Source organism: Drosophila mojavensis, unplaced genomic scaffold, assembly GCF_018153725.1.
Source record: "Drosophila mojavensis isolate 15081-1352.22 unplaced genomic scaffold, ASM1815372v1 contig_16, whole genome shotgun sequence".
Classification (NCBI taxonomy): domain Eukaryota; kingdom Metazoa; phylum Arthropoda; class Insecta; order Diptera; family Drosophilidae; genus Drosophila; species Drosophila mojavensis.
The window spans coordinates 7,678,790-7,690,129 of record NW_025318693.1 but is presented as its reverse complement, the minus strand read 5'-3'; the positions used below and the strand labels follow the sequence as shown (position 1 = coordinate 7,690,129).

Below are 11,340 nucleotides of genomic sequence, written 5' to 3'. Positions count from 1 at the left end.
TACATGCTACAATAAAAACGGCCGCAGGATTGTTTAAGCATAAGTGGTTGCAACCCCTGGCAGTGAAGCACACGTGAAAGTGCTAACGTTTATGTTGGCTTGATTGTGGGTGGGATTTGTGGTAAATGGGCCGAGCTGAGGGAGAGTGCGTGCGGATATGCTTGCGTATGTGTGTGTGTGCGCCCTAGGGTGCGAACTGATTGCGAGCTATTTTTGTGTGTTTCAAACAAAATGGGTGTTAAATTGAATTTATCGCTTGACCAAAATGATTTTGCGCCTTTTGCCTGCCGCACGACACCTTAATTAAATTTCACAGTTTTAGTTTATTTTTAAACGAAGTTGACAACGAAAACAGGTCATTAGGAGCATTATCGCATCATAATTCTGTCAGTGCGATAACAAAGCTCTCAATTCAATTTAACTACCACACATGGCGCCCTGCCTCTGCCTCTACTGCTCGCCGTAAGCGGCCTACAGATCTTGCTTATGTGGATTTTGAGGCCCGGTAAAGCTCGGTGCGTATACCAAACACGGACTGCGATGGACCCGGGGGAGTGTCAATGGGTAATGGGTATGGGAAATGCATGTACTATGTATACAGACAATACATGTGTGTGTGTGTATCTGAGCTCTGGGAGTGAGCCAGATTCGTTGTATTCATATGTAGTTGGCCAACTGAGACTGTTTTCAGATTGCCATCCCCCCGAGAGAGTCGCTCTATAGCTGTGAGGCGGTTGGGCTACATCTATTATAGTATATATGAATGCAGACGACAAGCGATATTGTATCATGTTTGATGTTGTTGCTGTTGTTGCTGTTGTTGTTGTTGCTGCTGCTGCTGCTGGTGTAATATATAATTTGGGCAGCAGCACAATCAAACATCTGTCAAGTGCTTTACAAAATTGGGGCCTTGTTTACTTTTTATCAACGTCGCCATAAATGAACTTGTCCAAACGGCAAATGGCTCCTGTTCATGTGCATACGAATATGTTTGCATGCATAAATGGCAACTTTTGAATATATTAGTTGGATCGTTTACAGCAATCAGCGTGTGGCTGCCACTCAAAAGTGTCTGTGAATGTTCGACCGCCCCTCGAGCCCTTCGATCCCTGCCATCCGCATATCGTCCTTGACAACTGTCTGTTGCCCAAAAGTCTGCGTCCGATTTCTGGTTCGTTTCGCTTTACTTGACGCTCGGGCTCGGGCGGCATTTCAAACGTAAAATGCCAAGTAGGCATTTCGGCCATAAGAATTTGCATAATTTACTTAGTTGAATATCCGACAACCGGCAAAGGGACACTCGCCAGCAAGCAGGCAATAGGATCAACCATACAGCACGATAGCCAGTTAACCAGCCAGCCAGCCAGCCAGTCAGCCGACTGACATCAATGGAGATGTTGTTTCTTCTCTTGTCTGCCAGCAATGCCAGCAACAGCTCTTTATTCAAGTATTTTGGCAGGGCGGAGCACAGGGAAAACGCTGTTGATAAAGTTTTGCAACTTAAAGTGGCGCAATTCGAACAGCAAAGAGTGATTCCCATTAAGTGTGTCAGTTGATCCCTGTTCATCGACTGTTATAATAATCCATTTACATGTCTACCTTTAAGTCCTTGTCGTTGCGTGATTGTGTGTGGGTGTTTGTGTGTGTGTGTGTGTGTGTGTGAAAGTGTCTGGTTTGCAGAATGTAATTTGCATAACATTTGAAAATTGTCCCGAAAAGTGACACATTTCAGTAGCCCACACGTTAAAGCGACTTAAATGATTATATAATTGTTATTTATTTAACCTAATTATAATTTCCACTACTATTACAATTTGCCCTACTCTCCCTCTATATGTTATTGTTACCCGAGTATGACAGCTTTGTGTGCATTGTGGGCATTTTGTGGAATTTCGAGAAAATAATTAATAATAAATCATCGGTCGTGCAAAACTTGTGCAATGCGTCAATATCTTTTGTAATTGAAGTAATCAGAAATAAGCTATATTTAATGGTTAGCTCAATGCACTAAATTCTTATTGAATTCGAACCTTGGCAGACTACAGCTCAAGTTTCTCCTTCAACCGCATGTGAGTGTTTCGAGTATTTGAAATTCCTTAGGTGTTCAATGTGTTGATTTTATGGTACTCAATAGGAGCATGTAAAATCCACTTGAATGGTTGCTTGTTCGACTTGCTGTATGCTCTTACTCTACTGCTGGTAGAGTGTCTGAGCTTGATTTACGAATGGCCATGAAATTAACATCTGTTTACTTATATCGAGCGTCACTAATTGCTCCAGGCATTCCCCACACACTCTCTCCCTCTCCCTCTCTATAAGGCGCTATCATCTCGAATACATATGCACATGCACACACACACACACACATGTGCATCCGCTGCGCTTCACAATTCTGATTGATTTTATGTGACTTGTAAGTAGATTGTCATAGATGGTCGCTGCCCTCGTCGAGAGCTACCCGAAATATTTGTTTTTATGACACTCGGTCGCCCTTCCCGTGCGCCTCATGAGTTTGAATAATTTGAAAACGAAGCGCTCACAGAATTTAAAGTGAAACTGACTCAATTCTGGGGGAAATAGCGAATGCCGCTTCAAATGAGTCGGGACGACTCTACACATATGTGTTAAATATGTATACATATACATAGATATACCCATATATTTTTACTTCCTATGAAAAACTTTCAGAGTCGGCGACTGTGGACAATGTTTGATGTGGCTGACACTGGGCAGGCGGACGCGAAGTCGTGTTTCGTATTTCTATGTCTTCTCGCATTTCAATTTTAAAGGCGCCATGAATATAATACAAAATATGAATAACAAATTTACTTCATTATCATTGTCCGTTAATTTTGTTATCTATTTAGTAACCATAAAATAATAGCTTAATAAATAACTTTCTTCGCAATATTTTCTGTAATATTCTAGGATAAATGGAGTTTCAATAAAAGCTTACTAGAAAAGTTAAATACGACAGCAACATCCTTTTCACAACACTGCAAAAGTTGAAGTTGGACAACGCACCCAGTCGAGCTTAAAAGCTTATCATGAAAGTGGTTGATATTTGAGCTTGCAAAACTTTTGCGACAGGGTGTAGCAGCTTGCAAGGATTCTCTATTTAAGTAAAGGCTGCAACCGAAACTTTTTGTTCATAAGGAAATGATTAATTTTTATTAACTTTTTGTTCATAAGGAAATGATTAATATATTATAAAGATTTTTTCAATTATATTTGAATTTTTTATATGAAATTTAACACTAAAGTTAAGTAAAGAATTTTTAAAAACAATTAAATTAGTTGTTATTCTTAACATATAGAATATATTGTATATTCATATTTATTTTGAAGTGTCTTAGAAAATTTGAGCTCAAATGAAGCCCATTAAGGAATGAAAAGAATTTTGTTATTATCCTTGCGTAAATGTTGAAGATTCTACAACTAACTAACAGCACATATAGAATGTTTTAGCAAATATTATTTATTTATATTGTTCTTATACATATTATAGGTACTATATGTTATATGCATACATTTCGTAAATTCAGTTTATGTATTTTGAATAGTAATAGTCACAAATATGAAATCGTACGATATTAAATACTTCTGAATTGTAGCAAACACAAGTAAAAGATCTCTGGTTTTGTTACCTGATATTAAATATAATAACTTTTACATTCTAATTATGTGCTTTGTTTTTAAATTCACTAAGTACGAAATTGTTTTTTATTTATTTATTTTTTTTTAATTCAACTGCTATGACTCTCACAGCGTAAAGAACTCACCGTGGTTTTGTGGGCTGAAAATGTTCTGAATCGCTTGAGCCAGCATGAATTCACTCAACAGCCATAATAAGATAAGAGCCATAATTCAATTCACTTCTTGTAACACACGCACAAAAATCACTGGCACTGTGTAAGGAAATGTTCACGAAAGCGCTGGTTGAAAGGAGACGCTCCGCGTTGGTAGGTAGGTCTGACACGGCTGACGTTGGCCGAAGAAATGAGCAACTGCGTCAGGCAAAGTGCAGTTCAAAGGATAACCAGCATATGTATTGTTTGCGTGCTGGCGCATGCATCACCCAAGCTCTGTATCCGCACATGTGTGAAAGGACAGTTGCCCCCGTGATTCGGTAGTCTAGACAACTCCAAAAGAAACAACGACACCAAGAGGTGGCCAACCATCTACGGTAATGTGTGCACACACGGGCTTTTGCATATGCTACATGGGCTTGGCCAGCTAGCAGCTAGCAGGTACCAGCTATGAGCTATGAGCTCTAGATGTAGATGGTTAAACCTTTGCGCAGTAATGGGCGGGTCCTTTACTTACGTATAAGCTTCGACGTTTGCCGCTCTGCCGCTTTGCTGGGCAGGAAAAGGTGCAGCAGTGTGAATGTATTTTAAGCGCAGCTCCTACCAACAAATCGTTTCTAACCATTCGCCACTTTAGTTAAAGCTTCAGATTTAAAGACTTGAATCAATGAGACTAATTTGAAAGGATTTGCTAGATTTTTATTGTAAAAATTCACTACAAGTGCTAAGCTCAAATGAAGCATAAGTCCATTTCTAATACAATATATACACAAAGAGAAAATAATATACATATTTATATTAATATTTGAATACCGTTTAAAATATTTTTGGGCTCATGACTGTTTAACAGCACTTTGTTTTATTAATTTGCCCGAGTGTAAGAACACAAAAGGCCATTGTGATACACGACATCGGCTTTACGGCCGTTTGAGCTCCAAAAGATGCTGGAACTTCGTTAAAATGACAAAGCGAAATAAAACTGACAATTACTGGATGGGTGTCGTGGTTATCGCGACCTTCAACATTGCTGTTATCGTTGTTGTTGTTGTTGCTGATGTTGATTGCCAGAGACAATTGGAGACTCATTTACATTTACCAAATGAATGTGAATGTGTCGGCATGTCGAGAACGATGGCTGGTATTCAGTGCCACCTTCCATCCATATGACGGCATTGTTCGCCCAAATGCCTATAAGCCGTGCAAATTGAATTGCCACGGTTACGAAAGGAACGTCAGCCTTGCTTCCACGATGACTCTTCAATGAGCTTTCAAAACTTGACAAGCTGCCCTTCGCCTTCTCTGCTCCGACAACAGCTGCTTCAATCGCTTTATGACAAATTCCATAATTTCCTGACAAATGAGCTCACAATTATAGCCCAAATCGTTTATTCGAGATGAAATCAGTCAAATAAAAATGCCAATTGACAACAAATAAAATGTTTTCCTTTTTTTTTTACTATGTATTATACTGGTTGCTGACCCAGTGTAGTTTTATATATTTATAAAATATACATATATACATTGCTACATACATATATATGTAGATAAATAACATGGGATAGTCGATTTTAGATGCATGATTTTATGAAGCTTATAGAGCATGAATATGAGATAAAATTATGTGTATATACTAAAGCATAAGACTCTGGTCTTTGATATGAGCAATTCTATTTAATTTTGTGTAGACTATTAAATGAAAAAGATAATGCTTATGCTTATCGGGTCATAAGGATATAAATTTTCATCAATAATAAGTATGCTTAGAACTTGTCAACTTGAACTGTTAGTTGTATACAATGTAACAGTATATAAAATTAATGTGGGTAGTTCTTAGGATTTTTCATTTACTTTCTGATCAGCATATAAATGGACAGGTAAGCAGACACACAGACAGATAGACGGACGCGCGAAGGATATAAGAGGATATGTAAATGAATGTTTATATTTAAAAAACTAGGTTAAGTTACTGCTTTAATGTGTAGTCGCACATATATTCCTATAATTTCTTTAGATAATTTAATCAGAGCTTATAGCTTTGACTAATAGCCTAGCGGTTTAATCAATGTACAATTTACTTACATATTTGTGTTCAGCCTCACTGTGTACTTTCTGTTAGTCAAAATCTAGAATTGCTGTCGGCAATCTGTGTTTTATGACATGCGACGTACTAAACATATATACACATACATATGTATAGACCCACATTAAAGTCCCTTGTATCCTGCTGTCAGTGTAGAGACGAAATTCAATTTTGTAAATTGCGGCCATCACAATGAATACGCAGAGCTGAGAGTATGCAAAGCGGCAAACATTTGGTTAAATGCCAACAAGGGATTAATAGAGTAAACCAAAAGCGAAACAGCCGCAGAAATATTGCCAACGGTATTTTTATTTAACGAGAAACAATCACAAAATATCACAAAGTTTCCGCCGTCCTTTATTAGGTGTCAACACATGCAGCCCAACAATGTGCCCCGAGAAGGTTTTCGACTTCAAGTTTTTGGGTTGCGGCAGCTCAACTGTCCTTATTTTGTTAAGAAACTATTTAATGGGTTTTGTGCGCCGCCGTTCGTCCAATGGCGAGCCCCAACACTTTAGAGTTTAAGACCAGTCCCCAGAGTGCACCATGAATTTCATTATGCAACTTGGCAGGAGCTCCTGCTCCTGCTAATGCTCCAGCTCCAGCTCCTGCTGCTGACAAGGACACAATCAAACAACCGATTTATGTGGAATTTCTGAATATTCTTCTTTTCGGTTGTTTGTTCCCTTCAGTGAATAGCTGAAATATTCGTAAATAGTTGAACACTTGAGGGCTGACCAATTGATTGGGTTTTTATTGTCAAGTAATTCCAAGCTCAATAAAGCTATTTGGCCACAAAAATTATTGCGCAGTAAACTAATCAATTAGAAGAAGTTTGGGTATGTGTCAGAGCGAAAACTTATCTAATGCATCTTAACTTATTCAACTCCATTCTCCTTTCTAACTTTTCTGAATGCATTAATGTTTATGAAATTTCAGGCGCAACTCCTTCCTCGAGTTGTCTATTCGATTCCCTAATTGTTTTTTGAGTCCACACGCAATTTACATATTTAAAGAGCTCAACGATGAGCCGCTCGCAGGTGGCTTGGCAATGGGGAAAACCATAAGAGGATATGCTTCAAGGTCGACTGCGTTAAATGAGATATTCTATCATAACGGCATTGCTGCTGATAACGTTTATAATACAGAACAGGCAATATTCAGACACGGACAAACTTCTGGGTAGTTAGCCTTGTTAGGGACTTGGCAGCGCGTCAATGTCATTTATGCTGTTAAACAGACATTAAGCAAATAGATACGTTTAGATAAACAAGGTACAGGGCAACGTAAACCTCAAAGTTATCCCACAAAGTTACGCTGGCTGCCTGCCATGGCTGTGACCAATAAAAATTTAGACGCTTAATGACTTAAATCACTTTAAGACTCAATCAGCATCTCGCTGCTGATTTATAATGATATGAGTGGGACTTTGAGCAGCTGAGAGGAGGGATGAGGAGTGTTTAAAGAAGGATGCTTGTAATGTTCATCCAACTAATTGGCTTATTGTTCATAAATTAATAATTTCATTAAACAAAGCCCATTTAATCCCTTTTAATCTAAATACATAGTATACTTATATACATAGGCCTCGTTTAAATTTCGTGAATGCTTTGTTTAGTTTAAATTTAAGAAATTTGAATGCCATATTTGGCTAGTTCTGTTAATTCGATGTCATTGTTCATTGACGACTGCTGCGTGTGTCCCATCTTGCCTTGGAGTCGAGATGGAAAGCTCTTGCAGCCTGCTGTGCTCTCACTGGGCATGGCTAGTTGTACTGCTCGCACGCACAGGCAGCTGGGCGAGTGCTGTTAGAGCAGTGAGACTAGAGCGCGAACGCTGCACGGGCGAAAGCTTTGGCTGTCTGTTGGCAGTGCTCTTAAATTTGTTGAAGTACCTCAGCATCTCGCATCTCGCAATCTCTGCACGAACATTCGGAAAGCATCCTTATCTTGGCTCGTGTATCGTGCATCGTTCAAGTACTTGGCTCGTTTCTATGCCAAGTGCTTGGTTTCAGTCCTGCCTCGTTTCGCACCACAGTCAGAGCAAATCTCAGTCATTCGGACGCAAGCGACCAAAAGACCCCGCCGAGCCTGGCGGTTCCCAAGTTTTACGTGTTCCCAACGCAGCTAGTGGCACGTTTCCGTTGCCGTGAAAGTGAATTGAATAAGTGCAAGTACAATTTTGGAAAAGATTTTTGGAATTAAAATGGAATAAATCAATCAATCATCAAATGCTTAAAGTGAAAGAAAATATCAAGCAAAAGGCCAAAGAGAAAGTGAAAGTGAGCCTAGTGAAAATTAAATGCGAAAAGTTCAAGCAAAAGTCAAACTACAAGAATTAGGAAAATACTACAAGTTTGAGAAAATTAAAGCAATCTTGTCGTGACTCAACTTATTTTGTTGGCCGCAATGAAGCTTGTGTGCGAAATGGTTTTGTTTTTCTACCAATTTGCAAATATGTGGATGAAATTGTGAAAATTGTTTGGCCATAATTTTCCGCAAATTGCGATTGAAGGGGTCGATGGCAAATCAGTGAGAACCAAATTTGAATCGCAGCTATTCCCCCTTGTCGGCGACTCACCGAATTAATGTCCTCGAGTGAAATGTGTTGTTAACGGAACCCAGCCAAAAGGGTCCTCCGGGCTCCATTACAAATAGATTCAGCCAAGCAAACAACAGCAAAGGCTACTTAAGTGATAAATAATCATAAATACAAGTGTATAAATATTCATTTGTTTGTGCCTGTGCTCGATAGAAAACAGATTTCGAACAATTCTGAGAAAGTTCTATAAGCCAAATGACGAAATGCGAAATTGTGCGAAATCTAAATAGTGATACTACGGCCTGGCCAAAAATAAATGCAAAGCCAAATTGTCATGAAATTGGACAAGAGAAACGAGCTTAGCTGTGACTTTGATTGAATACGTCCAGGCCTCGACTGCCTCGAGATATTAGCTTACATTGACGGGCAATTCACAGCTCACATTGGATTACATAAATAAACCAAGCAATGGTAAGCTCTTGAATAAAAAATATATATCAAATTATTATGATAAATTGACAAAAGATTTGCCCGAAATTCTAGTTCATATCAAAACTTTTCTCAATCCATAAAAATTACTATATAAACGAAAGTTAAATTTGAGAAAATAATGAAGTCTAGACAGTTAAAGCATTTTATGTCATTTTTCAGATTTAGACTGCAATGAGAGTCACAGCCAACGCAACGTCTATAATTGACCCAAGGAGTATTGAATTAAATATAAGCCGAGTGAGGGAAAATAACAAAGGGACACTGGTCTATTTATGCAATATTTACTTAACAATTTGAAGGCGGCCAGGCAGAAGGACGAATCTAGCAGCTCTGGCACATTCAGTCAATTGAACTGGTGCCTTTAGTCGGGTCTATTACCATATGCTCTGATGCAGCTGTTGGCTGAAAGCGTGAATCGAAGCGGAAAGAAGTCTATTTAAGCATTGGACAGAGCAAAGGCCCCACAGTCCCAAAACGTCGCGGCTCCACTCTAATTGCAGATGAGCGGCGGCGGCTGTTGTCGGCTGTCGAATTGCGCAAACGAATTGTGCGTGGGACTTGCAAAGAGCATCTAACTTAATAGGGAAATCCTTTGTCTAACTAAGGGCGTCGCATTCCTAACTGCTCCTAGCCACGCCCCAAACGGCGAGGGCGGCGAGATGGCGATAGAGATAGAAATGGAGATGGAGACGGAGATGGAGATGGAGATGAAGATGGAGCCACGACCCAGTCAGACCCGTACTCGGTCTCGCTGCGGATGCCTGCGCCTAGGACTCGCACTACTGTCCTTGATATTGACGCAGTCCTTTGACTATGTTCTGTGCGGCGAGAAATTGGGTAAGTGGCTTTATCGTTTTTCTTATTTACAGCTCGGCTCACATCAGTGCGTTCTCGAAGCGAGGATGCCAAAATGAAATCAACAACAACGGGAACAAAGCTCGTGCAGCCTCCTTCAGTGTGTCCTTTGTTTCACAGTCGCGCTTATGTCTCTTATCTGTTATTTATTTGAGTTGTTATTTGACATTTTTCTGTGCCGTTGATTTGCTTGAGTCCTGTGCGGCGAGTTCATTAAGGCCTGTCCCGACTTTCTATTTACATTCACTCGCTTAAGTCGATGAAAAATGTGAAAACTTTACACTCTAAAATACCCATCACTGCGCCCACGCCCCCTTTTTTGGTCCTTCTCTTGGAGCATTGTTTACCACACAGATAGTACGCTCATCTGAACAATCTGCCAGCATCGGGACTTTATATTTTAATTGCATTCCAAGTGAACGCATCTAAGCGGTTTGGGTTTCTTTTTATTACTCTTAACGGCGCTCAGATTGCACTCTATCATTTAGTTGGCGATTAGCTCTCTTGGCGATACCCTGTAAAACGGTCTAAGGAGATATGATTTTTTTTTATATTATTGATGAAACTTATGACTTTACTTTAAAGGACAATATAGTTTATGCGAATACAAAAAGAAAATATTTATGTAAAAATATTTATAATTCAACTGTCATTATTTTTATACTCATTCATGAAAGTAAATTAGTATATTGGTTTTGTGCAATGTCCGTCTTGCTGTCCGTCTGCCTGTCCGTCTGTCTGTCCGTCTATCCGTCCGTCCGTATGAACGCAATCTATTTCGGCGCTATTGAAGCTGAAATTTTGCACGTCTGCTAATGTTATGATTCTTTAAAGTCTAATGACAAAATTTTATGTCTACACCCATTAGGGGCGTGGCAAATCGTGAAACATATATATTGATTTTTTAAATTCTATATAGTGATTTTAAATTCTGCTATATTTTGGACACTGTTGATGCCAGAGATTGTATATATATTCAGGCTGATCACCCAAGACCAAAAAGCTTTATCGGATATACATGTATATGATATGTCCGCCCACAGGGGGCGTGGCATCGCATTTTCTACAGTATTAGAGCGAAACTTAACTAGTAAATTGCTGCTGGGATGTGAATGAGTATTCCATAGTCGGTAACGCCCGACTGCAACGTTCTTGTTTATAATTTGTACAAAAATTAGACAGTTCAAAATATAAAAAAAAATTTTTTTTGCTATGCTAATATTTATGATTAAATTCTCATTAGTTTTTGGACAAGCTTGGCTTTGTTGGAGACGTCTTAATTAGGTTTTCTGAGTCAGGTCAGATCCTTTCGTGTATCAGGTTTTGTCCTGTTTTTGTTTCTGTTCAATGCAATGTTATGTGCATATATTAGTTTTCATTTAAACATATTCATAAAAAGGATATATATGTTGTTGTAAATATGTAGTTTTACACATTTCGAAATAAAAAATAAAATGTTGTTTTATGCTAGCGAAATCCTGCTTACAAGAGATCTGCTAGGCAAGCAATCTCTACGCATTATTTGTTTTTTTTTTTTCTCTCTTTTCTGTTTTTCTGATTTTT

At 38.9% G+C, this 11,340-nt stretch overlaps 1 protein-coding gene and 1 long non-coding RNA gene across 2 annotated transcripts in view; both read left to right on the top strand.

Moving 5' to 3' along the window:
• Positions 1-3,618: 3,618 nt before the first annotated feature.
• Positions 3,619-4,619, top strand: LOC122756806. The gene is made up of 2 exons (XR_006356652.1): positions 3,619-3,708; positions 3,769-4,619. It is a non-coding gene; the product is annotated as an uncharacterized LOC122756806 (long non-coding RNA).
• Positions 4,620-7,910: 3,291 nt separating this feature from the next.
• Positions 7,911-11,340, top strand: part of LOC6573099 — a 31,404-nt gene continuing 27,974 nt past the window's right edge. Inside the window, exons 1-2 of the mRNA XM_044007294.1 lie at positions 7,911-8,901; positions 9,082-9,759. Coding sequence (XP_043863229.1) covers positions 9,582-9,759 — 178 coding nt within the window. The 5' untranslated portion in view covers positions 7,911-8,901; positions 9,082-9,581. The remainder of the gene's footprint in view (positions 8,902-9,081; positions 9,760-11,340) is intronic.